Source organism: Thunnus maccoyii, chromosome 2, assembly GCF_910596095.1.
Source record: "Thunnus maccoyii chromosome 2, fThuMac1.1, whole genome shotgun sequence".
NCBI classification, from domain to species: domain Eukaryota; kingdom Metazoa; phylum Chordata; class Actinopteri; order Scombriformes; family Scombridae; genus Thunnus; species Thunnus maccoyii.
This window is the reverse complement of record NC_056534.1, coordinates 18,377,869-18,405,577: the sequence shown is the minus strand read 5'-3', so window position 1 is coordinate 18,405,577 and position 27,709 is coordinate 18,377,869. Positions and strand designations below refer to the sequence as shown.

Sequence of the window (27,709 nt, the reverse complement as noted above, 5' to 3'; positions counted from 1 at the left end):
AAAGCCAAAGATGCAACCTAAAATTTCTTGTTTTGTCCTGACCAACATTCCTCAACCAAAAGATATTCAGTTTACTATCATAGAGGACTAAAGAAACCAGAAAATATTCACATTCAAGAAGCTGGAATCAGATAATTTGGGTATTGTTTTCTTAAAAAATGACTCAAAACAATTAATCAATTATCAAAATAGTTGGTGCTTAATTTTCTGTTGATCGATTAATTGACACATCGGTTGAATAATCAACATGATACCTACATAATTTACCTTTCACACACTGTAAGCAAGTTTAAACTCTGCTTCAGTTATATAGTACTACTATTGGCAAGCCACCAGCTGTACAGCTACAAGGTATAAATAGGTTTAATATGTTGACTGCATGTGACCTCTGACCTGAGGTCATTTTTTATGAATCCTACTAATGGTTAATGGTAGTGTAAGGAATCAGGTAATATGATTGGTAGCCTAGTTACGTTAGGTAGTTGTAACTTGATATGTTATTATAAAATCCTGTATGCTTGTGTGCTAAGAACAGGCAAATGTGAGAATGCTGACATTTCTATGCATTTATCTTCTGTGTATTGTGTATCATGGGTGTGTTTGTTTGTTGTTGTGTGTGTTCTGAGTGTGTATCACCCTATTTTGGTTACAATATATGAAAGGTGACACTGCAAAGTCGGAAGTCCCTATCTTGGTCTGCTATGGCACGCATGCAGCAAATTACTTCTCCAGACTGTCATAGCTGAATCTGGACAGCTTGTAGCACTGACGACTGATTTGTGAACGGGCAGGCAAGAGAGGTGCTTTGTAGTGAGTGACCTTCCTTGTCTGCTTACAGTGTCTATGATATCAAATATCCTATTAACAGCTAAAAGTATCTTACACAAGTTGTCATTTCTTATGTTTGGTATTTAGGTGTGTACTTCTCTTTGGAGCAACAGTAAACACTTGTCAGAAATAATAATTTATTGTTGTATAAGGAAAGTGTTTGAACATGTGCTGTGCAAATTTTGAGCCAATCTGTTAGTATTGTAGGAATGCCATCAATCTGGCTCTGATAGATGAATTTCAGCTCAACGTTTAATATAAAAATGAAAGCCTGAAGCAATAGGTGAGTGAAAACCTTGGTCATTAAGCACAGGCTAACATATAAATAAAGCCTATAATTTATTTTCATACATGTGTACTTGGAAGAACAATCTGTTAAAAGAGGCCAACTATTATGGCTACTACAAAACCTACTGTGCAGTTTTAAATGACTTACAATTGTTAGTAGAGAGTCAGAGTAAAATTCATCATTTCAATCTGTGGTTACACAGGTGGTCAACTAACGCACTGTATGCATTAATAAATCCTAGAAGTCCTGATTGCTGCTTCCCTAGTGGTCTTAATTTGCAGCACAGACTCAGCTGTGTATTTCCTGTGTGTGTCATTTTATAGAAAATGATGTCAGTTTCACATCGTAGAGTAGAGGTTCTTGTGTTAGGAATATACCTCTGGCAGTGAAATGGCACTGGAAACGATTTAGTGAATGACTTCTTCCTCTCTTTAATGTGGAAACATCAGGATTTATAGTGGTGGAGCTGCCGGGGCCTGTAAAGAGATTTGGTTTTCCTACCAAACCCAAACCCTGGAACTAATACCTGGAAACGCAACCAAAAAATATTATCCTCAAAATGTAGTCTAACAACCTTACATCCACTGTATAAATATGAAACGCAGACTTTATCAGTATTGCCCTCACAACCCTCAATATTCTCAGCTCTCCACAAATTTGCTAAGTCTCTCTTTGCTCTATTCTCTTTCTTTTTTGCACAAGTCTTTCTGCTACCTTCTCTGCTGTATGCATTAGGTAATGGATTTCAAGTTGGTGGCGCCATGTGGAGGCCCCCAGACCAGATGAAGTTGAGATGAAATAACCGTCTGTCTCTCTGCCACCTGCACCACAACCACAGCCAAACCATAACTGATTACTGCTCGCATTGATGAGGTGTTCAGGCCTCTGTTAGACATGAATGTGTTGTGGGAGTAAAGAAGTTGGTTGCCAGATATAGTTGAATTTTAGATGAGTTCAAGCTTCAGACAAAAACATTAAGTTAATGTTAAACATCTTTAAGTCCGTCTGAAGAAACAGGTAGAAGGAAACATATGCACAAGCATGCTCATGTTTCCATGAATAAAGAGAACTTCTCAACCCCAATATATGCAGAGAATCCCAATACACAATGTACAAGGCGGATGTGTTTGTGTATGTATGCATGAGTGTGAACAGATTTGGGTGTGTATGTTTTACCTCTTGAAGCAGTGTGCCGAGGTCAGAACCCAGCAGGTGTCAATTAGAGTCGCTCCGCACACCAACCTCCCGTCTCCTCGAGATCCTCGCAAACGAATCGCAGCTTGCCATGGCCAGCCACCCCTACAGATATAAACACACGGCCAAGCATGCATACAAACGCACACATATAAACAAACAAGCAATTATAAAAGTGCGCAAATAATTCAAATGCAAACACAAACACAGGCACAGAATCCTGACTACAACATTTTAACAAGAGCAAATTGGGTCCTATTCAGACAATTCAAAAAAGTAGTGACACTTTACTGTATTATAAATTCAGCTGTAATTCATAACAAGACTAAGAGACACGCTAGCTGCTCTGTGAGGCTTGGTACTTTGTGCTTTGAGCTAAATGCTAATGTCATCAAGCTAACATGTAGATGTTTAGCATGTATAATATTTAGCGTTTTTACCATCTTAGTTTAGTGTTCAGACAGACTGACATTGCCATCTATATGCAGATAGCTTAGCTAAAAACAGGACCTTAAAGATGCAGCCGACATATAAACAGGCAAATTCTATCCAAATTTGATTTATGTGATTTCTTTGGAAGATACTAAACATTAGAATACCTGGCAAAATGGGTTTACATGTTGCTATGTAAGGTGTAAACATGCAGAATGTCATCTAAACACACACACACACTCACACTCACACTCACACACACACACATACACACAAATAAATACTGACTATAAAAAACATTATCTACACATACATCTACCCAGAGATGTGACCACATGCAGTAAGGTGCATACAAATAAGCATAAATGTTTTTTCTCTTGCTTTATTCCAATCTGTCTCTGTCTCTCAAATCAAACAATCTTTATTAGCATGAATAATGACATACCATAGCTCAATTACATATCATGTTCTCACATACACACATAGAAGGACGCACACAGAGCGAGAGAGAGACCACAGGATTTCCTTGTTTCATTCCAGTGAGTTTGTTTGTCTTGGCTGAGCACGCTTGTTTCTTTCTAAATGTCACACTCACACTTAACGCTCATTTTCCTAAGCACTTGCAGGCTTCCACTTACGCACACGTAGCATATGTTCATGTTTGCACGTACACAAACGAGGAATTTATTTGCCTGTGATTTCAGATCAACTGGTTTCCATTTACGACCTGTTGACTTGAAAATGTGTCCAATATTCTTTATTCTACATGTTTCTGGCAGGCTTTTCCTCCTGTCCACTCCAGCTTACCTCAGAGAGTTTTCTCCCCCTATGATTCGGCGCTGGCGAGTGTGTATGAGCCGAAGACCACAAATTGAGTTGACAGGATCTGACAGAGACAAAAGAGAAACCATTAGGCGTATGTGTAGTGTATATGAGAGAGTGGGTGGAAGGGCGATGATTGTTAAACCATACATTTTGGCTCAGACGTTTCTCTTATTAAATATTTAGACTGATCCAAAAAATAATAATGCTTGAAATTCATCTTTTACTACTACACATGAACCGTGGTCTGAAATAAGGTAAATTAAATAAATGAGAGATCGTTTTCATAGTGTGTGTGTTGTTAAGTCCTACAAACATAGGTTAAGTGCTTTTACAGAGGATGTCATTTCAATACTGAAGAGACAAAACACCCTCTTAAATGGGTTTGACTTTCCGCAGTATGTGCAAGTGAGAGATAGTAGTTGCCAGTTAGTGTAATAGCACATGTGCAGGTAACAGATAGCATTGCATGAGTCTGTCCTGATGTGTGACAGACAGGGTGAAGCAATAACACAGCTCTCCTCATTTTACCATCTGGACATATATACACACACACACACACTGGGGTCTTCCAACCTTCTAAAAATATTATCTATTGACTTTTCTTTAGTCATTTGTTTCCCATTAGTTCTTCAGTGTATATGACATGTTGGAAGTGTTTGCTAAACACACTATAGTTCCATGAATGCTAAATGCACACTCTGTTTATTTTCAGAGCAACATCTAGAAGAAAGAAAAAAGAAAAAGAAAAAAGACTTGACTAACTGACTGACCTTTGACCGCTTTATAGCGGGGCTGGGATTCACCATAGTCACAGATGACCCCAGCGTCCTCACTGTGGCGACAGTTGTGTGTGCCGGGTGCCTGTTTGATGCAGTCAGCTAAAGAGCGCTCCTCGCCGCTGCACTTCACGTTGTCTATGTGGATGGGTCCAGTCCCTTCCCCGAAGTATGCCATCACACGGGCTTTTGCCACCCCACTGGACACATACAGACATTTTATTGCTATTGCTTTCTCAATTACAAAAAAAATAGAAAACTGTTTAGAACTGTCACTTCACACTAAAGCTGAAAAACAAACTGCAGAAATGTCAGTATTTGACATGTAGCCTTGTCAGTTTTGTCTAATATTGTAATGATATTTTAAAGGCATCAGTGTACTTGAAATGTAACTATTTTTACAATTAAGTATTAGAAAGTGATTAGAACTCTAAGATCTTTCACAAGATCTTAGATCATGTCACAAATATACAGTTCAAGATGAATGCTTAGCTGTTTTATCTTTCTGTCTGTATGTGTGTGTATGCAAGCATATAAGCAGTGATGACATGTGATGTTATGGTTTGACATTCTCTGGCTGTGAAGCAAACCAGGTCAAATCGCTTTAACAATCTGATAACAATAGTATTTGTATCCTAATCTCACCTCTGACTTTAATTAGCAAACAGCCGACAAGTACGCCTATAGATTGTGGATGTGTATGTATGTCTGTGAAGGCTATAGCTGTGGATTTAATTAAGATTGATAGATAACTGGCTGAGATAATCTCATGTTGCATCCCTGGGGTTTGGTGGGTGGCAGGTCTTGTATCCGCAGTGATCCACAGGGGAATATCATGTCTCTTATTGAGACATTTAGTATTGTGTATGTGTCTCCAATAGCTCCCCAAGCACTACTTAGCATACAAAGGGCAAACCTCCAAGTCACTTGGAGCTATGCCTGAAGACTGACATCAAACCTGCTTGGTGTGTTTCTGAGGCAACACACAGTGATACAACATCAGTTAAACATGTAACACAATCTTCTTTGGATACTAACTGCTCAAGTTAGAAAGGAAAGCCAAGTATTTTCTCTCAAACATAGTTTTTAAACAACTTTCATCATGAATAATCTTTAGAATTTTGGATATTGATTTTATGACTAATGTTTTTTTTTTTGTGGATCAATTTTAAATATTGCAAAGGAGGATGGAATAAAAGATGCAGGCAAGGTGAACATGGTAGAACAGACAACAGGCACTTATTAGAGTTTGGATGAACTTCCAACCTACAACACGTCTTCAAGCTAAGCAACACTTCTGGGTCAAAACTGTTGACTGTATACAATTTGTGTGAATTTGTGTGTGTGAATGTGTACAGTATATTTTGTTTTATCACCACCAGAGCAACCTCTAACCCTGGGGGACCTGCTGTGTATATAATGACCTTTCACCACACCCCATTTGAGACAGAATGATGATCCTAACATGGCTTTTACACGCCTCCAACACGCTTCCCTTCTCTCTCACGCTTATGCACTCCAGATGTGGCTTTAATCTACACACAGATGTGTCACAGAAAATTGGGTGGCTATGGAATGAGTACGCGTAGCTGAGGAGTGATGAGAGAGAAAATGAAGACAGTTTTCTTTTTTCTGTATGAAAACACTGTACGGTGTTCAAAACAATGGCATCCAATTGCCATTGTTTTGGAAAATGGGACAGTGTCTCGGAGGGAAGCGATAATGGGACACAGAGAGGATGGGATGAGGTAGTTTGCTTCGCCTCAACATGTCTATCATTGTGCATATGACGTTTGCACAATTAGCCTGCCCTTTAATAGGATGTTTATTTTGGCTCTTGGAAAGGGCACAGATAAAACCCCTTATAAAAGTAGTTGGCAGCACATCAGAGCCCTATAAAAAGTGCTCAAAAAGTTGAGTGCACAGTTTCAGAATATTGATCCATGAGATAAAGTCATTTTAAATGATTCAATGCATATTATAGTTTTTCCACTGTAGGTTAATCTGAAACTCAAGATGTGCGTGATGAGGTGTAACGTGGAAACAGAGAAGGGTTGCAAGATGAAGAGATGAAAGACAGAAAAAGAAAGACGGGGTAAGACAGATGCCAAGTCTAAGAAGTGGTGATTGATTTTGCAAACAGAGCAGGCCGTCTGGATTCACTTAAGTGACTGTAATGTATACAGTGATCACATTGCAACGCCACAGCTCACAACTGAGCTTTACCTCAACATTTTACCTCTATTGTGATATCCTGACCAGGCCCGGAAATTAAAAATATGTTGTAAAGGAAAAATATAAGAGGACAAATCTGAGAATACGGGATGGTGTGTAAAGGATGAGAAAAAAGACAACATTTGCACGTGTCCTGATGTATGCTCACCTTATTACACATATACAGTAATAACTTATAACCTATTTAAACTTAGAACTGAAAGGATTAGACATTTAGACAAATGAAAGAAAATGGATTGTCTACTATTTTGATAATCAATTAATTGTTTGAGTCATTTTTTAAGTAAAAAGGTCCAAATTCACTGGTACCACATTCTCCAATGGGGATATTTGCAATTTTTTTTTAAAAATCTTTCTATAATAGTAAACTGAATACATTTGGGATTTGGACTCTTAGTTGGACAAAACAAGTCACTTAAACATGTCAACTTGATGGGATTTTTTATTATTGCTGACATTTTATACAGTGGAATGTCAAGGCAGTCCATTTGGCAGTCAAAACTTTTGTCTCACTTATACTTGATGGAAGTCCTCCATATATTTGTTGCTGTTCTTATGTTATCCAGAAACACAAGAGTACTAAAGAGACTATTCCAACACACATACACACACACACACACACACACACACACACACACACACACACACACACACACACATACCTGTATCCCAACTGTCGACACACCACCTCGGCGTCACGATCAGTCCATCCATCATCACACACTGTCCCCCATTGACCAGACAGATAGAGCTCCACCCTGCCTTCCCTGGGGCTCTCTCCTCCCACAAGCCTCACTGGCACACCTGGAGAACACACACACACAAACACACACACATAATTTAGACTGACAATACACAGACTCACCCTGCTAGCAGAGATTTATTTCTGTTCTCTGCGGTTACCAAAAATCCTTCAGTCTAGAAACACCTAAAGACACTATGCACACATGCACTAATAAACCTGATCCTCCAGGCTAACGTGTCTAGTTAATGGGGCATGTGCACTCATGTTCCCTACAAAGGAAGTAGCTGGAAAACTTGTCTGTTTTCATGCAGATAACCACCTGAACCGCTTAATGTGTGTGTGTGTGTGTGTGTGTGTGTGTGTGTGTGTGTCCAGAAGGGAAAACTCTTAGACTCTTGTTCTTTCTCTCTCTCAAATGCTATTCACTCAGTCTGAGCTTTAGGTTTAAACAATCCATCATCATTTGTCTGCACATAGATGCCAAGACACTAATCTCAGTTAGGTGACTACTCATTTCTTTTCCATGTGTGGGCAGTTTCAATTTCGGTTTACATTCCTGCCAAGTGTTAGGTCAATTAGTATTTATTAACTTAAGTTTTGAAGATGGAGAGAGTTCATGAGAATTCTAATTTCATTTCATTTTTAAGTATCTGGTGTGTTAACTGTGAGTTGTTTATTAGCTGCTGTTTGTTGCTCATACATTTTAGAATTTTATCATTTCAGGCATGTTAAAACAACTTCAGCTTGAGTCAGTTAAGCGTGAACTTGTTCTCCATGTGTGCACTGAGTTGAATGACTAGCGGCATTCAAACATTGTGTGTGTGGGATGTAAGAATTGTAGGAGGGAGAGATTAAGGTAGGAGGGGTTAGGGGGGGTTAATTGTGGGAATGTTTACTTCTTATTTGGTGTTGGCTATTGAGGAAATGCTCATCTTTGTCCTCTTGCTTAGGAACACAAACACAGTTTTTTCCCCTCTCTCAACACACATTACTACTCTGAAACAACACCAATGTGATGGTCTCTCACAACAGAGAGTGAAAGAGAGACAGGCAGACAGACAGACAGACAGACAGATAGACAGAGAGAGAGGGAGAGTTCAAAGCACTGCCTGGCTTATCTGAGTTTTCTCCTTTTCCAAAAGCAACATAAACCAATCTGCCTGTGGCATGTTGAGGGGGAAAGAGGGATTTACACGCACAGATAAACACTCAAACAGATGCACACAAACAAACACACACACACAAATGCTATGTAGTAATGACATAATTCTTTAGTGGGTGTTTGTGGGGTGAGTGTGTCCCTCGGGCTCTTGCCAAAGCTACCTAAGCTATCTAAACCCAGCAAATGAAACAGCTATTTCAGTCTGTAGTACGTGCTCGCTACTCAAAACACACATACTCTTCCAATTTATCATCACTTAGGACATTAAAAACATGATGTATCCTTTCCATGACATTCACCAGACTTATCAGAGTCATCTCTGTTACATTCAACATTAAGATAGATGGCGGTGAACTGAACAGATATATACTGTATGAGGTGAAATCTGAGCTACTACCCAACTGCCAACTACTAAATTAATTGCCAACTACTTTGATAATCGATTAATAATTTTGAGTCATTTTTAAGAGGAAATTTTTCTCTAAATTCTCTGATTCCAACTTCTTAAATGTGAATGTCTGTGATAGTGAACTGAATATCTTCAGGTTGTGGATCGTGGGTGGGGACAAAAAAAGACATTTGGCGACGTCCCCTTCGGCTTTGCGAAACAGTGATGGACATTGCTCACAATTTTCTGACATTTTATGGACCAAACAACTAATCTATTAATCAATTAATTGAGAAATTAATGGACAAATTCATCGATAACATTAGTTGCAGCCCTATAATCCTGTGCTATACGATAATGTGGCACTATGTCAGCCCCTTAGTGCCTGGTATTCAATGTTTTGTAGTTATGAGGAATTGCAAGAGGTAGATTAATTTAGGTAAAGGCCAGCAGTCGGTCCATTTAATCATGATGACTTTACAAGCAACCCAGTTGTTAAGGCAGGACAAGCTAACTGACAGCTGTGCCTATGAGAGTTAGCATGACTTACATCATACTCTATCTATGTCTTGGAGACTGTTGGCTTTCCTCTTCTAAGTAAGATGAGATTTAATTGATTGCAGGTTGCGTTTGGCAGAGATCTTAGAAACCAATTTTAGATCATCTTGCACTTCCATTACCTGGTTATATGAGTGAATGGAAATTATTGCAAATAGAGACTTTCATCATTTGGTTTTCTGTTCTTCACTGCTTGTAAAGTATGTGTGGTCTAAATACAGTATAACAAAATTAGTACAAAAGTCAGTAAATGCATAGACCAATGGGAAGTTAAATATAAAGTTACAAACTGAGTGAAATGAATACAAGCTGCAGCAAAAGGACAGTGCAAAAAATATTGAAATAATTTCAGTGTGAGGAAGTCTGAAATTATGTGTTATTAAATGAGATTTTGCTTAAGATAAAGACTTAGTTTTCCTGATCTCATCAGGCAAATCATTCCAGAGTCGACAGGCCGATGGCAAACCCTGATAGTTTTCAGTCTCAACCTCAGAACCACTCAAAAGGTACTATTGGAGGATCTCAGGCGGAACTCAGCTCATAGGGGGTTAAAAGGTCAGTAGTCAGGGGCTAAACCCATATGAGCCATAAAAGTGATTAAAAATCCACATTCAACTCTGAAACACATGTGTAAGCAGTGTAGCGGTACTAATATTGGGGTTTTATGCACTCTCCTGCTGCATGTTGAAAGAAGTTGGGCATTGGGATTCTCAAGTCTTTGTACTTATTATACATTGTCTTATACAGTAATGAAGAAGATTTTCAAAAACCAGGTGAGTATATCAATAATTCAGATTAAATAGATCAAATCTTTGATCAAATGAAACAAAGAGTGAATGTAAAATGAGAGGTGAAATTGGACAACAGTATTCTGATATACTGAAGTTTAACCATAGGAACTTTTTAGACATTTTTACTTCCTTGAGACAGTGTGCAGATTGGTTTTAATGCTCAAGGTTGCTGGGATCAAAAGAAAAATAGATCTCGGTCAAATCTGCTCATACCTGGAAACTGGCATTTTGTCTTTAAATTGTGTGGCATGTGAATGGAAAATGCAACAGGTTGACGACTGGTCCCTGAGGCACTGAGGCACTGAGGCACTGAGGCACTGAGGCATATAATTTAAAGGGGCTGGATAATTTATAGTCATCCATGGCAACACAAAAGATCCCTTCTGAGTGAAAGACTAAAACCAATCTAAAACTATACCAAAGTCGCCATTATTAAAAGCCTTGATATGGACTAAAGTAAGTAAATGAGAAGAGTGCTAAAAGGTGTGAGGTGAGGCAAGTACAATGTGGTAGTGTGACCAACTCTAAAAACAGAATAGAATTTTTGAGAAATACATTTACCATTTATGAAGGCAAATACCTGCACCACAACCAATATTTCCTAAAACATGGGTCAGAAAAGTCTGGAGATTGCCCACATGTGTGCTTGTTAGCTGGCAAATCTCTCATCTCTAACCTTTAACACTCCCACATGGACAGCACATTTTAAGGGGTAACGCACAGTTTCAAGTAGCACAATGGTAACTACTCTTAGTCTTTCAAAGTTCAGACACTGTGACTCTCTACATATGCACATACATAATATCAAACCACATACATAACCAACATTTTAAAGGTTACACAGAGCCTCCCTCACTCATTCATGGTTTCCATGCTATCTGTAACATTTTACAGTAAGTACATCTTACAGTAAGATTCTGTCTTACTAGTTGGAAGACTGTCCCCATTGCGCTCAGGGCTGCATGCGATGTTAACGTCTTCATTATGTGTGCAGTCATGACGGAGCCACTCCCTCTTGTTGCACAGCAATAGGCTAGGCTCTTTCCCTGTGCAGCTTACATCATCCAAAAGAATGGGACCTGACCCCACTCCAAAGCGTGGGACTGGGGTGATGTCTAACCCTTCAGAAACAAGAGTCTCACCTAACCTGCAAGGTGGACACGTACACACACATATCCACACACAAACGCGTAAGTTTCACTTATTAATAAGTAATGAGAATGCATGCATATGTGCCTGTCTGGGGACAATAGTTCACATTACCTGTAACCAAGTTGGCGGCACACTACTTGTGTGTTGGAGTCTGTCCAGCCGTCATCACACACTGTCCCCCACTGACCACGGTAGAAGACTTCTACACGTCCCTCATAGCTCTCTGCACCCCCTACCAACCTAACAGCACCGTCTGGAGAGGAGAAGAAAGACAGACAGACAACGTTTCTTCCCAAAAACACTGCAAACTGCATTGCAGTTATTCAGATAATTTCTGGCTGCTGTAATGACAAAAAAGCTCTGAGAGATTCTGTTCAGACTGAATAGCTGGTTTCTATAGCCATGGCTCAGTCTTTAAGATGCCTTTGAATATTGGTCGCCTGGAAACACACCAGAATCTTAAGGCTGATTTATGGTAGGTCGCTCGACACTTTTGATATGTGTCGCTTGACATAAATGACGTATTTTCAACAGAAAATATGTCCAAACTATGTTTTTGAATAGTTTTTCGTCTCCTGAAACCAATTTGCCTTCTTCTTAGCAGACATTTTGACTTGTCGTAGAAGGAAAAGCACAGGTGTTAATCATTAATTTTTGTTCGATTCCATTTTGACCTTATAGTGTGCACGATATCAGGCGCTAGCACCAGAAAATGTAAATGGAATGCAACCCTTATTAATGTTATCAATTACACCTGTGTTGGGTTGAAAGGGCTATTGTCTCCAGCAGCAAAGCTTCCAGGGTCATAGGGACATGCAAACCCTTTGCACCACGATAAGGTGGGAATTCCTGAAAGGGCTTCAATATCTTTATTTGTAAAATATGTGTGCTTTTCAAATGCATTCCTTTATGAATATTATGGATTGCTTATGCTGACGTAGGTGCTGGCCAACCTGTAAGAGTATTGCAGGACACTCCTGCATCCTCAGAGTGCACACAGTTGTGTTCCCCCCAGGCACTTTTTGGACACTGCTCCAGTGTGAGCTCATTGCCTGTGCAGCGCACCTCGTCCAGCCACACACGGCCTGAGCCCTTGCCAAAATGCGCCTGGCCCCATGCCTTCGCCACACCACTACAAAGAAAAGAAAAGGTACAGAAGAATAGGAGATTTGTTTTGCAGTAAAACTGATACAATCAAAAGCAGATGCACTGACTGGCCCTGACTTACAAAATACAGGGTGCAGGGTGCTGCATTTGTTTAATTTGGAAAATGAATGGAGTAAATTATTGTATTTCAAATCTATTACTGAGAAATTGCTTGCCACGCACAACCATGCATGCATAAACATTGCAACACCAACACCACTGTCAGTGGCATACACAAAAAATGCACACATGAACATTTGCAGAGAGTTTAGTGGTGCTAAATATGCATCTCTCTGTGGTACTAGAATTCATGCAGGAACAATGAGCCTGATTCACTATCTGACCCCCAGATGTTCTTTACTGCTCGTTCCTCTCTGTGTGTGTCCGAATGGAAAGAATACTTCTCATAGTTTTGGAGACAGAGGGAGAGATACATGGCTGGACACCCACATTAAATCTTCTCTATCTTTCTATCACACTTTTTTTTCCTTTTGAATTAATGTGAATACAAACATTAATATATGTGTGTGTGTGGGCGCCCCTTCACCTCAACCCCAGCTGTCGACACACCACCTCTGCATCACTATCGTCCCATTGGTCATCACATACGGAACCCCACTGCCCCGCATGGAAGACCTCAACTGTGCCCTCCGACCCCAATCGACCTCCTACCAGCCGTATAGGGAGCATCACTGCCGCTGAAACGCACACACACATAAAAACATACATTTACACATAGTATTCTAAAAAAAACCTTTGCATACAATGGATCTGCAATATACTGTTTGAACGCCAAAAAAATCGTTTTTTTGTAGTTTTTATATTATATTCATATAAATGCAAACCTCTATCCATCCACCACAGACCTATAATTCCTCAAGAGGAGGGCCTACCTTTCTGCTGGGTGCAGGTAACAGCTGCAGCCAGAGAGCACTCCCCTCCATTCCAGAGAGTCTTGGGACACTGAAGGAGGTCTGGCTCTTCTCCCTGGCAGTGGACCGACCTCCAGTGGAGCTTGGCCATGCCCGGACGAAACAGAGGAACTGCACGTGCATGACCTGAGATCCTGGAGGAGAATCAGTGATCAAATGTGTTATTTTCATCCTACTATTATATATTTTTTATTCCCGCAACTGACATCGAACAGCAAACCCAGTCTCATCTGATAAGAGGTGCTGATTAAGAGGTGTGCAATGTTTTCAAAAGAGAAATGCTTGCCAACTTTAAATTCATACAATCGGAGATAAATCCTGCAGCCCGGCTAGAGCAGCCCGTCTCGGAGCAAAAAGTAAAGCAGTCATTCTAGCCTGTTAGCAGTAACCTTGAGCCATCTGAATGTTCATGATCTGCCATTCCAGGGCAAATGCGGTCAGCAGTTTGACACCCAACAGCTTTCAATAACTGGCCACGTGACACTCATCACTACCGATTCCAGCTGACATATGGCTGACATTTGCCCTCTTTCCTTTCCGCTGTGGATTTTCATTGACTCCTGTGTGAATGTGCACACACAGGCATGCGTTCATGTCGGCATGCGTTCCAGCACTGGTGTTCGTGTCAACATGTGTAAGTGCACAGAACGTCTCTGTTCTCTGGGGAAATAAGACGCTTTCTGACTTCACTTATGAACACTGTGGATATGTATGATATGACTGCGGACTCCCTCGAGACCCGCCAAATTAGTGGCTCTTCTAGCATGACAGCATCTCAAGAACACAACACACAGTTGTGTGCATGTGTGTGTGTGTGAGAGAGAGAGTGCTGGAAACAAGGTAAATAGCTGAGCACTAAAGGTATTTAAATACCTCTGGGGAATGGGGGGTTGGAATGCAAGGGTCACACAAGAAAAGTACAAAGACTGTGAAGAGAAGTGAAGAGAGCGCATGCATGTGTCTGAAGTGTTGTGAAATTCTCTAACATTCCCACCAATTTTCCATCATACTTTTACCCTCTGTCAGACCTCTGAGGACAGCTTCACATTGTGAATATTCATGGAATATGGCGATTATACTTGCACCTGTGTCTGAGTACATATGTGACAGGGAGAGGCAGACATGTCTGCGCGCATGTGTGTGCATGTGTACTCACTCACCCCTTGCCCAGCTGTCTGCAAACCACTGCAGCGTCTTCGTCCTCCCAGCCATCACTACACACAGACCCCCACACCCCTCCCAGGTAGACTTCCACCCTGCCATCGAGCTTGGAGCGGCCTCCATGCAGACGTACTGAACCTGGGATAGAGAGAGAGTTGGAGAACAGTAGATGTACACACCACATACAAAACCAGGGGGAAAAAACTTTAAATAAAAGAGTTAAAAAGAAGCTCAATCTAGCTGGTAATGGCAAAAAAGAGGAAGGCAGGTGGACACAACTGTCTTATACATGTGGCTATAATATAAATCTGTCATATCAAAACTGTGCATGTTCTCATTTCATGACATCCATTGACATGATGTCTCAGCTGTGTGTTGCTATATCCCAACTGGTCTATGAAAAGAAAAACGTGATAGAGAGATGGTGCTTTTAGAAGCAGTATATAGAGTATAAGACACTCAGTAAAACATCTGTTTGACTATTTGACTATGTGCTTCTGGTTGTCACTTATATTGTGGCGAAAGGGACATATTTAACAGTCAAAACTGCACATTCTTTCTTTATAAAAACAACGTTTCTTCCCTTTTGGCACCATAGCTCACCACCATACTGCAATTGATTATATAACAAATTTAAATAGTTTGAGCCACATCAAGGATCTGGATCAGGATCATCAGAATTTTGAACTGAGATTTGCACATATAACCCTAAACCCAGGTAACTGTATATAGGTTTTCATGGTTACGTGTGCACCGTGTGTTTATTGGTGGAATAACCTGAGTGTATTGCACTTTTTATTTGATATCCTTGGTAAGAGCTATCAAGGCAAGAGAGAATGTAGTTTGTATGTGTTATGGATATTCCATAACTGACCAGGACAACAGAATGTCAAGCTGTACTCCTCTGTTCTCTCAAACAGAAGATAACACATGTTGTTTAATAAACCAGGAGCCTCACAGGCGAACCAAGGCCAGAATGCAGGTCATCATCAGACGCAACAAGACAAACCAAAGATACAGATTTAGGTCATAGGTTTATGATTCGGAACTGACGAACTAGTTTCTATGATTGGCTTAAAGGCTGGTTTTGGACTGTGTGGGTCAGACGAGTTTGGGGACACCGTACGAACAGGAGGTGTCCCTTGAGTCGCTCTCCCTTGCAAGGTTCTTCATTAAAGTTTTCCCAGAATCATCATACGAAGTTTGGTTTGGTCTTCTCTTCTTCAAACTGACAACTGCCAGTGCATCAGCTCCGAAAATCCACAACAGTATGCACAGGTGGGTGTCCATCTCTTACTTCCATCAGCATATCTGAATTTTAATTAGAGAGGACGTCCAGTGTGTGGCTGTCTTGCTTTTGCAAAAGGTCACAAACACAGCAGAACACCCAGAATTTGGGCACACCCCAGACCTCCCCCAAAGATGTGTGAATGCCCAAATATCTTTAATAGCACTATTGATGTTCAGTATATCAATTACTGTAAGCTAATTTATCCATGCGGTGCCTACACACCAAGACTAAAAATACCACTGGCTGCCTGTTTTGTACAAAATGGAAATCCCACACTCTTGTTCCTTTCACCACTCTCTCCCTTACTTTCCTCTACCTTTCATCAGTCCAGAGATGTAGTGCCCACTTTGTTTTCAGTTTTCATTTTAGCAACACTCAGTATTTCACTTGATAGGTATGGATAATGTGATGTTCCTCCTGTCAAACCATTTCAGTGTGAGGAGAGAGATTTTATGCAGCCTTCTCAATTTACTCTCTTATACTGGTGATCCTCTGGATTGTGTTTTGCCAAATACACCATATAGTATAAGCAAACGCATGTGCACCCATTATCTCAAACGTGTTTAGACTGGCCACTTGCATAGTCACAACTGGGACAAAATGAATTTAGTATGTAATATGCTAAGGGATTTACTAAGAGATTTATCTGGGGCAGCCTGCCATGACTTTAAAATTATAAATCCGTTTTAATCTTTGGAGGATTATGCGTCTGGTCCATAACGTTCGCGTTATATTTCTACATATTTCAAATGATCGACCCCTATAAAACAGTGTGTCTATAGGCCTGCGTGTTTACCTTGTTTACAGTCGCAGTACCCCCAGTCCACTCTGCCTCTGTGGTTTCTAAAAAAGCACCAGGGTCGGATCCTGCCGTCCGGGTTGCGACAGTGATTGTGCTCTCCTATTCCTTTATCCGGGTAGCGCTCCTTGAAGCCGGCTACTTCGGTCCAGTTCATGCACCGGGCGCCGGACTCGGTGACGTCTATCGCACCCCGATAGAAGGCGTCTTTCCCACGGCTCTGGACGCAGTCATTAAACGGCAGGATGAATGAAGGGACGCTGCTGGAATAACAGTAGCCGCTGTTCGCAACCAAAAGCGCGCTTGTTAAAGCAAGAAATGCCAAATTCATGTTGTTAGGTCTCTGGTTGTAGGCAGCTGTTGACAGTGGAAATTACAACTGACATTGGCTTGTATCAACAGCGGAGGAGACGCTTTTCAGTCAGCCTCATCGCCCTGCCGTGGGACGGGAGTGAGCGCCGAGAAGCGAAAAACGACGCGGATCAATTAAACTCCTATTTGCGTGGGCAAATGGGCAGGCAGCCCCCAAAAGAAAATTCAGTAATATATAGCCTGTTATAGCTGTTATTACCCCCACCCCACTCCCCCTAATTTTTTTCAACTTTTCGTCCATTTATTCTATATTCACACGTATAGGCTACTGCTTTTTTTCTACCTACAAATTTCAGATTTACGTAGAGTTAAGGGGTAACCTTCCTATACTAGCCTACAATAGGCCTTTAATTAAATAGCCTATTCCTAATTCCATATTCACGTTTTACGCCTCATAGCCCAATACTTTCACAAAACTAAATATATTGAGACTGCACATTGTTAGGCCCGGATTTTCTTCTTTCTTTTCTAAGTATATAAGGCTATTTCTATTTATCTTTTGCTATATGCACGTTCTTCCTTCACGTATAATCCACAAAAGGCTTCATAATATTGATATTTGCAAAAAGCAAAACTCGATTACTATCTACTATCATGAGGAGATTCAACAGGATCTTTTTTGGGAGTCCAGTCATCACCTGCATCCTGCAAGACAGCGATGGATAATTAAATATTGATGAACTTGCTCTCTCTCCCTTCTGTCTCCCTGTATGAGTGCGTGGTGACAGACAGATCAGACAATTTAGGAGAAATAATTTCCATTGTGTTTGAGAGTTTGTGTTTCTCTTTGAGAGAGAGAGGGGGGGGGGAGAGAGAGAGAGAGAGAGATTAATGGAATATAATTAAATAGCGCCTCTTGTCTACAATATAGTCGCCTATTCTCTGATTGGAGGAGGAACGTGGAAACGTTGAAAAACAGCGCCCGATTTGATGACACCATCACACGGCGCTCTTTCAAGTGTGCTCACTTATAATAGAAACCGGCGTACGCCGAAACTAGCCCGGGTAAGCGGCGTGAGTAGTCGACTACCCGCTCCTTTTGCCGGCTGACCCGCTCCAACCTAGCTGCCAGGACTATAATGGAGGGGAAAAGCACCCTTGAGTACGTGAATAAGACAGATATATATCCACGGAGGAGTCGCGGCCAGGTGTTTTTAGCAAGTCATATTAGCGACTAACTCCACCTTCGCCCACACTCACGTCTAACCCGAGCGCCTCGGTGTCATTATCGAGTGCACCCATTGTAGTTTTAGCGGTTACTGCACATTAGCTGATTGTTGGCTTCTTTTATAGCAATATCAACAGCAACTCGCATTTATATAAACAGGGCTTGATGCACAAACGATCTGTGGTGTTTAACAGTTAATTAGGGTGCATTACGAGGGACGAAATGAACAGTCGGCTGCAGGAGATCCGCGAACGACAAAAACTTAGACGGCAGCTTTTAGCTCAACAGGCAAGTAGCTAATCTAACCAGTCAGCTAGCGTTAAACAATATCTGTAGCGGTGGACAATCCGTGGAGCTGCTAGATAGCCAGTTTATGTTTTATAGAAAACGCACATTCGACTGTGTAGAGAACAAGGAGAGAGTTGTGTTGTTGGTGATAACTTAGCTGACAGACCTCCTTCAAACATTTAGCTACATCGGTCGCCCTCGAGTGGCCTTAAGGTGCAAATAACCTCACTGATGAAGCAGTTAGAGCCAATAAAGTGAGCTGACCAGTGGTGGAAGAAGTGCTCAGATCCTTCATTTAAGTATAAGTTCTAATGCAGCAATGTGAAAAAACTCTATTATAAGTTCAAGTCCTACATGTAAAAGTATTAGCAGCAAAAATGTACATAAAGTATTGCAGTAGTAGTGGTTTGGTCCCTCTGACCGAAATATTATTATATATGACATCATTAGATTATTTATACTGAAGCATCAGTGTGTAAGCAGCATGTTACTGTTGTAGCTGCTGGAGATGGAGCTAGTTTCAACTACTTAACATGCAGTTAGTTTAGTCCAGTGGTCCCAACCAATGGGTCGGGCCCCTCCAAAGTGTCACCAGACAAACCCAATGATGATAAATGGGAGAGGAAAGAGGAAAAAACAAAGTTCTTATACACAAATCTGTTTTTGGACTTTTTCTCTAATCTTTTGTTTTTGCTGAAATATTGGATCATTTGAACATTTATTGAAATGAAAGCATGTGAGAAGTTTAGAGGGAAAAATCACTATTTGGTGGAGCTGTTAACAACTCATAGACATCTGAAATGTGACCCCGACTACACACTGCTTTTTGTAAGACGTCAAAAGCCAAAAAGGTTGAAAACCACTGGTTTCATCTTTAATAATGTGTTGTATTTTAAAAGCTTGTTATATTATCAATTGTGTCAGATCTTCATCTGAAAAGTAACTAAAGCTTTCAAATAAATGTAGTGTAGTTGAAGTATAAAGTAGCATAAAATAGAAATACTTAAGTAAAGTACGTCAAAATTGTACATAAATTCAGTACTTTCCACCACTATGGTTAACACAAATGACAACACAGTATGACAACATGTAAGTTAAGGTCCATATAAATAGAAAATATACCATGACTCATTTTTTTAGAGCATGTACAACCCAGAAATAGAACATACTGAGAAAAAGTTTATCTTAATACAATACATATATACTGTATGGATTAAAATAAATTACAAAAGTACACAGGACAGGCTGCGCATTGTATAATTGGAGAAAATATCATAACGTGAAAGTATGTGACACTTATCTACATATTCTTGTCTATTCAGTTAGGAGCTGAAAGCGCAGACAGTATTGGTGCTGTCCTGAACAGTAAAGATGAATTAAAAGAGATAGAAGAGACAAGAGAAACATGCAGGTAAGATATTTTTAACCCCAAAAAAGATGTATAAAAGGAGTTCCCAAGTGGGCCAGTAATAACACAAAGAAAAGAGGTGAGCTGTTGAACAGTTGAAAGTAGCTGCCAGTCCAAGCTTTTCTTGTGTTCTTCATGCCATTAAGTGACAGTATTTGTGAACATATTAAATTCTAACACTTTTTTGCATTCAATAGCTCCCCTCCTTTCCTCTTAAAGTATTCTTTAAAACACTTGTCCATCTTGTTCACCAGTTTTGTCTCTTCATTAGCAGTGCCAAAACATTGATTTATTTTGTGCTTTAATAAGACGGGAAATCTAGAAATGTATTCAGGATGTTTGTGTTTTGCAGGGCTTCATTAGATAGTTTAGCCCCACCCTCTAAAAAGAAGGCACAGACAGAGGGAGAGGACACAGAGGAAGATGTGGAGGAACAAAAGGTGAGCGCAATCATATGTCGGCATTATGAATCTACATGGATTAAAGAGGAATTCGCCTCACAATTATGTTATGATAATGACGGTAATAAACCTAATTGTCAAATGGCATGTTCGTCATAAGGCTTACTGCAAGCCTTTGAGTGAGTATGCGTGGTGGAATTTAAAAAAAAAAAACTGACAACAAACTGCATTTTCTCAGGCAAGTTGTTCCAGAAAGCAAAGGTGTGGTCTGTTACTAAAGCTAAGATGGCCCCTGCCTGAGCATTCTCTTTTGAAAGTAGACTTGACAGTAGAGCTAAGCATTAGTCTTAATTATTAGTGGTGAAGATTGTCCAAATTTCTAAATGAATCTGTTGGATGTTACACATTTTTTTTTATCAGATAGACAGATACATATTCAGTCAACATTTCATTGGTTAGGCTCTTCAGTCGTCATTGTCAGGTGGTGGCTGCAGGTTGTGAACATAAATTTGGCTACCACCCAAAACCATTGTGTTTCTGCTTTCTCAGCCAACAGAAGCTTTTAACAGGGTGCTATTAGTTCAATTAGCCTAGATCTTAATGGCCTTTAGGGTGAAGGATGAATGAATCAAATTCAATATTTGAGCATTGTGTGAAATATGAAGTTCACTTATGTATATCTTTTGGGCAAATATGATGTAAACAGAAAGGAGGCTGATATACTTTTTATTTATTTCCCCCTATTTGTTTTCCCAACTTCTTCCTTTATTTATTTTGTTACTCTGAGTAGCAACTTTATCATGATTGTGAGTTCACCAATATCAATCACATTCCTTCATGCAGATAAAGGTTCTGTTCATAGAAAAGGTTAATCTCATAGTGCGTGTTTGTTTGTGTACGTGTGCATTTGTGTGTTAGGATGAGGTGGAGGTGCAGCAGCCAGAAGAAAGCAACCCATATGAAGAGGTGTACAAGGATTCAAGTACTTTCCTTAAGGTTGGGATACTTGCTGTCTTTTACCCAAACTGTTTATTTTATTTACTTTTATATCTTCTTTTTTTATTTTGTTAGTTTCCACTGCTTAATTGAGGTAAATAAACTGGTTTCCCTCACTGCAGAACATAGCTACATTAGGTGTAGATATTAACAAAAACTGAAGGTAAATTGAATGTTTTTAGCTCAGGAATAATTTGCTGAGATTTTTTTTCCCTCAACATAGGTATGCAGATGTGACTTTGTGATTTATCGCGTGATGGTATTTTTTTTTTTTTAAATGAGCTTGTGTAAATCTCACTTTCAACATTATTATAATGATAATAAACAAGAAAATGAGACATGGCCACTTCATAGGGAAATTACAGGTCTGACATGTTGGTCGCCCTCGAGTGGCCACAAGGCGCAAATGACCTCACTGTTGAAGCCATTTGAGCCAATATGGCTAACACAAGTGATTATTACTTAAATGAAGTACAAGTACATCAAAATTGTGCTTAAGTACAGTACTTGAGTAATGTAATAAGTTACTTTCCACCACCTTAGCTAACACAAATGACAACATGTCAGTAAGGATCAATATAAATGGAAAATATACCATGATAAATTAACAATATTTATAAAGGATGTACAGAGATAGAACAGAGACGGGCTTCATCAATATCAACAGCAGTGACTACTTTTAATGGAACAATTCTTGTGTTAAATTCCAACTCACTGCACTTTGTCAGGCTTGAGTGATACTAAGTAGTCTGCCAAAACTCATTTGCCCAGATTTGTAAAATTCTCTGAATGTTTTCTGTGGTCACACTATATGGTGTACCAGGGGCAGAGTGGGAATAAAAATTGACCTGGGACTTTTGAGTGAGACTGACCCACCAAATCCCACCTGTAGACAAACCTCTGGATGCGTGACTCTTTACAAGAATCATATAGTATAAAAAAGAGATGAAATTAACTATAATTATTTGTAGAAGAATACATAGGCTGATTTATACAGAGATCCAGCATTATAGCCGTAAAGACGATACATCATCAAGCCACCTTTGCTTTTTTTACACTGAACCAAACAAAGCGAGCATAATGCCGCAGCCCGTGTGTGCTTTTACATAGCATAGCGGCATTCCAGATTCAGAGGCAACAGCATCAGCTCCCTGCCCCACCATGCCAACTGTCCCTTTTACATAGACGTCGATCCGGTTCTGTGACTATTAGTCATCCATATCCATAGCTGGTTTATTGGCAGAGCAACTCCCCCCCACACTCCATGTCTGTACCTTTTATACAGAACAGTGAGCCGAAATAAAAGCCCCAACATTCCCGCCTTGAACAGGCTATGTAAAAGTGGTTCATGAAATAGAACCCCCTGTACAATGTTATATTTCTATTTATACAATTTTGTAACATTAGAATTGTTATTTACATTGGGTCAGATCAGATCTATGGTAACAAAAACTGAACCTTAATAAGTAAGATATTTGGTATTTACTGCTGTTCAATTTACATTGTGTGACATAGTATTTCCATTTTTCACATTCCACTTTCTATAAGTAAGTTAGTAGGCTAGAGAGACTGAGAGATCAGAATTCAAACTGACAGCACAGCAATGAAGTATAAATAAATAATACAGCATCTGACATATTAAATTTCAGTGGCCTTTCTTCTCACACAATGGAAAAGTGAGATAAAAAAAAGCCTTCCTTTGAACTTGTGATCTCATGTATGAAAGACAAGATTTATTTGGCAGAGTGAATCTTTTTCTTGAAACGCTTCAGCAAAGTGAATGGAATGTCAATAACATCGTCGCATGAGTCACCTGGCATCAACTTGAAATTTCAGATTGCATTGTGTTTCACAACTTTTAATTAAAGGTTAGAACCAGTTTAATGACGAATAGAAACCAGAGTGTTTGCTTTCACAATGCTGAAACTATTCATGCATATAAAGTGCCTTTATCTGACTAAAAGCTTTAGTCACAAAGCATACAAACACATGTAATTACAGTTCTTGTGATCTGCTTTTGTTGTGTTACAGAGTAAATAAATCAACAGTTACATAAGTGTTAATACAACAAACAAATCAATCAAATATTTATTCAAGCAGAAGGATTCCCATTGTTGATGTGACTTCTTTATTTAGAGAGATTTCATCCTCACATGAGTCTAAAAAAAATAAATAAATATTAATAAGATACTACAAAAACTTTATTGAAATTGGCAATTTCCCTTTAAGCTTTTTAAATTCCATACATAAAATGCGAAAAAAATGTAGTAGACATCCAAGTATTCATATGTATGTTGTCTCTTTATGCAGATTTTTCAGATTTATCTTATTCATTTAATTTTCAGGGTACCCAGAGTTTGAACCCTCACAACGACTACTGTCAGCACTTTGTGGACACAGGACACAGGCCACAAAACTTCATTAGAGATGTTGGTGAGTTTGTTGCTCGTGTGTGTGTGGATGTTTACGTGCATCCGTGTGCTTGTGTGTGGTTCTGACCTGAGTGTTTTCTGTGGTTCAGGCTTGGCTGACCGATTTGAAGAATACCCTAAACTTCGAGAGCTGATCAGACTGAAGGACGAACTCATCTCCAGCACCAATACCCCTCCCATGTATGTTAAATGAAGATGTGACTGTTAAACTAGATATTTACCTGATTGTTAATATGATTACACTCAGAGAAAATGACTTGAATTAAGAAAACCTGGCAGCAACTGTTTTGAGAAGAGTTGGCTCTGTCTAAAGTGTGTGTGTGTGTGTGTGTGTGTGTGTGTGTGTGTGTGTGTGTGTGTGTGTGTGTGTGTGTGTGTGTGTGTGTGTGTGTTAGGTATCTTCAGGCTGATCCAGAGCACTTTGACCTGCAGGATTTGAAGTGCAAGTTTGATGTTATTCTGCTTGAACCTCCCTTAGAGGAATACTACAGAGAATCAGGCATCAGCCACACTGAACGTTTCTGGACCTGGGATGATGTATGTATGCCTGTTTGGCTTGTTTGCATTTAGTACTTTGTATAGGTATAGAGGTCTTGAAAAGTCTTACAAAAGCAATTCATTCAGTTACTCCCAAAGAGGGCTGAAAGATTATTCAAAAGTCTTAAACTTCATTTATAAAAGTCTTAAATATTGTCCTTTGCCTGCTGTAGGCAGTATTGTTGAAGATAAAATGTTCTAACATCTGATTGCGGGCTCACAGGAGGTGGTATACACCTATAATTTAAAAGTAGGATTGTTTCGACAATTGACTGTGCATGCAAGAAGCTTTTTAATCCTGATTTTGTGGAGTTTCAGTCAACACCATCAGACTTATAACAAACACTTGTCAATACTGCTAGCTAAGGTAGCTAGGAAGCTCATTGACTCATAATGGGAAACATTTAATTTAAGCAAAAACTTAAATTAACCTTAATTAATTAATCATCTTTCATTGGTTCATCCATCCTTCCATTTTCTGCCAATTAACCAGATCGAGGTCATGTTAAATTCATTGACTGGTGTTATTGTTATATACAGGCTGGGTAGTATTGGGGGGGAAAAAAGAGTGATATAATAATTTTGTGAACCCTGCAGAAACCCTGAATAAAGGTCAGGTGCCCACTAGACATCATTTTATCTAAGGATACATCACACAGCACAATTGTCATTTGCCTGAGTTATAATTCTAATGATGAATATTTTTCTTTGAGCACGCTGCCACACTGGAAGGCCCACTACAAAAACATTAGGCATGTTTGATAACAATCCCGGCACCCTGACCATCATGGAAGCATTGGAAGGAAGTTAAATAGGATTGTGCTGACCCTCTCCTAGTAGGGGGTGGCAATGGTTTGCCAATCTGCAAATATGAAAACTCATCTAGGATGGCCAAAACAGCTGTCTGGTTATCTTATCATCACTTGGCCTAAGGGAAAGGAATTGTTTCATTGTTTAGTGAGTGGTACTTCTTTCATGTCTGCTATTGTAGATCATGAAACTGGAGATCGAGGAGATTTCAGCTCTACGTTCCTTTGTGTTTCTCTGGTGTGGCTCTGGTGAAGGCCTGGACTTGGGAAGAATGGTAACGTGATTTTCATGAGGTTTTGAAACTCAAGGCATTCATGCTATCTTCTACTATCTACAACAATGCATTCTTTGAGCCATTCAAGAACCCGCAGGTTTAGTGTTTATCTAACAATTGAGTTAGGCAACTGTTTGTATAATGTTATAACAATAGGCTGAAGTGTTAGGCCCCCTTCGCAGACTTACCCTGTTTCCCGTCCAGCAAGCTGTTAGAAAAACAATATTATTTTCATTATGACGTGATTGCTGTTTGTGACATATCCCTCTTTAAGCTCTTCACTAAGACACAGTCTGGCTCTATGTTACAAAATAGATTTTTCTGTTGTCTTTACCAGATGACGTATGTTTATACTACGTACATTCTGAATGTGTTTCATTTTACAAATGTGCACAAGGTTTTTCCACTTGTCTGCATTATTGTAAGGCAACAGATGTCAACTTGTTAATTTGAGCCTTTATGTTTTAGAGAAAATTAGAGTGACTGTAGACTGGCTAGTAGAGGAATTCTGATCTTAAAAGCCTTTCTAATTGTTTTGAACTTTTTGCCAGTACCATTATCAAAAGCAAAGTATGGACAAACTTCAAGGAATGAAAGATTATTTTAAGATGTGGAATGTGATATGAAATGTGTGGAATGAAAAAACAACAACTAATCTTTGTCATCTTAAAATGCATCAACTACTTCAAACAATGGTAAATAACAAAAGTGGTGTGAAAACATTAGCACAGGTTACTCAAACATGATGCAAGTGAAAATGAGAGAATTACTGGCCTTATTTGCCCTTTGAATCACAGAGTGAGAGGAAGGCTGTTCGTTTTTCAGCAGTGCAGCAATTTGTTTGCATTCAAACACTGGATTTTGTAATTGAATTTAAATAATTCATGATTTTTTTTATATGATACAGTAAATGGGTAGGGGAAGCCCTACTGTGCAAGCGTTATGTTAAAGTTTTATTAATCCATCAATCCTCTTAGATTAATCAGAAAATGTACCTGTCAATATTAGCAGCCCTAAATTGAATGATTTTTTGCTAATGTGGTACATAGTCCATCATTATACTTACCTTTATTACACCCATTTCAGTGTTTGAGGAAGTGGGGCTTTAGGCGGTGTGAAGATATCTGTTGGATCAAGACCAACAAGAATAATCCAGGCAAGACCAAGGCACTGGACCCAAAAGCAGTATTCCAGAGGACCAAGGTACCAAACACACAAACAAAACCAGCAGAAATGTGAAATATCTGTTCATGTTCATGTAAATATTACATTAATTAATTACTTTGAGATTAGTTTTCCTTGAAAATATGTAGATGTAATGTTAGATACACTATTTAAAGTATACAAGGCTCATTTAAATATGCAAAATTTAAAGGTAAACCTATGTGAATTGTATAATGTGATGTAAAGTGACGTAAGACACATTCCCTCCAGGAACACTGCCTGATGGGAATCAAAGGAACAGTGCGTAGAAGTACTGATGGTGACTTCATCCATGCCAACGTGGACATCGATTTAATCATCACTGAGGAGCCTGAGATGGGAAATGTTGAGAAGCCTGTAGAGATCTTCCACATCATTGAACACTTCTGTTTGGGCCGCAGGAGGTTGCACCTTTTTGGACGAGACTCAACCATCAGACCAGGTGAGACGGACACGCTCTTTCCTTTGAAAAATAGATTGAATTAAGTTGATAACTGCTTGTTGTATGTTTTTGCTTTTTAGTACCTCTACTTAATTCTGAACATTCATGCTGTTTTTTTTTTTTTTTTTGTCTTCTCTTTCTAGGCTGGCTGACAGTGGGTCCTACTCTGACAAACAGTAACTTTAATCCAGAGACTTATGCCTCACATTTCGGTTTGCCCAACTCCCACCTATCTGGCTGCACTGAGGAAATAGAGAGGCTGCGGCCCAAATCTCCCCCTGCTAAGCTGAAGTCAGATCGTGGTGGTGGAGCACCCAGAGGGGGACGTGGTGGGCCGAATGCAGGGAGAGGAGGAGACAGAGGCCGTGAAAGAAACAGACCAAATTTCCGTGGGGACAGGGGAGGGTTCAGGGGCAGGGGAGGACCACACAGGGGCTTTCCACCGCGCTAGAGCAAAGAGCTCATGCCAACCAGACTGATGCCAGATCTTCCTATCTATATAACTACAAACTCATGCTTGTGTGTAATGCAGTTGGTATGGTTTGTATGTGACAGTTGAGAAGTCAGCGAGTATGATCAATCTTTTTGAAACTTTTTGGTTTGTTTATATTTTTCATGGATATACTGTACTTGACATTGAATGATTATTGTCTGAATAAACATTCTTTTCACTA

At 39.6% G+C, this 27,709-nt stretch overlaps 2 protein-coding genes across 3 annotated transcripts in view; one reads left to right on the top strand and one right to left on the bottom strand.

Moving 5' to 3' along the window:
* prss12 (serine protease 12) overlaps window positions 1-18,950 on the bottom strand; it is a 27,410-nt gene extending 8,460 nt beyond the window's left edge. The window contains exons 1-11 of one of the 2 annotated variants that reach the window (XM_042388784.1): window positions 18,699-18,950; window positions 14,614-14,752; window positions 13,415-13,587; window positions 13,069-13,219; window positions 12,329-12,507; window positions 11,487-11,628; window positions 11,150-11,370; window positions 7,242-7,383; window positions 4,339-4,544; window positions 3,551-3,629; window positions 2,294-2,416 (exon numbers count right to left, since the gene is read on the bottom strand). In XM_042388784.1, the coding sequence (XP_042244718.1) occupies window positions 2,294-2,416; window positions 3,551-3,629; window positions 4,339-4,544; window positions 7,242-7,383; window positions 11,150-11,370; window positions 11,487-11,628; window positions 12,329-12,507; window positions 13,069-13,219; window positions 13,415-13,587; window positions 14,614-14,752; window positions 18,699-18,711 (1,568 nt within the window). In that variant the 5' untranslated portion in view covers window positions 18,712-18,950. Of the gene's footprint in view, window positions 1-2,293; window positions 2,417-3,550; window positions 3,630-4,338; window positions 4,545-7,241; window positions 7,384-11,149; window positions 11,371-11,486; window positions 11,629-12,328; window positions 12,508-13,068; window positions 13,220-13,414; window positions 13,588-14,613; window positions 14,753-16,701; window positions 18,179-18,698 lie in introns of those variants that run through there. The other variant, XM_042388779.1, reaches the window with a different exon arrangement.
* Window positions 18,299-27,709, top strand: mettl14 (methyltransferase 14, N6-adenosine-methyltransferase subun). The gene is made up of 11 exons (XM_042388793.1): window positions 18,299-18,532; window positions 19,855-19,943; window positions 20,293-20,380; window positions 21,260-21,337; window positions 23,683-23,770; window positions 23,859-23,949; window positions 24,165-24,306; window positions 25,298-25,390; window positions 26,477-26,593; window positions 26,825-27,035; window positions 27,179-27,709. The coding sequence occupies exons 1-11, from the start codon at window positions 18,467-18,469 to the stop codon at window positions 27,484-27,486; spliced, it is 1,371 nt and encodes a 456-aa protein (XP_042244727.1). The 5' UTR covers window positions 18,299-18,466; the 3' UTR covers window positions 27,487-27,709.

Excerpts from the sequence above, each read along its gene's own strand:
- mettl14 (XM_042388793.1), top strand. The coding sequence starts at position 18,467 with ATGAACAGTCGGCTGCAGGAGATCCGCGAACGACAAAAACTTAGACGG. Across the intron at positions 18,533-19,854 it reads GGCAGCTTTTAGCTCAACAG|TTAGGAGCTGAAAGCGCAGA; the intron begins GCAAGTAGCTAA and ends TTGTCTATTCAG. Across the intron at positions 24,307-25,297 it reads GTTTCTGGACCTGGGATGAT|ATCATGAAACTGGAGATCGA; the intron begins GTATGTATGCCT and ends CTGCTATTGTAG.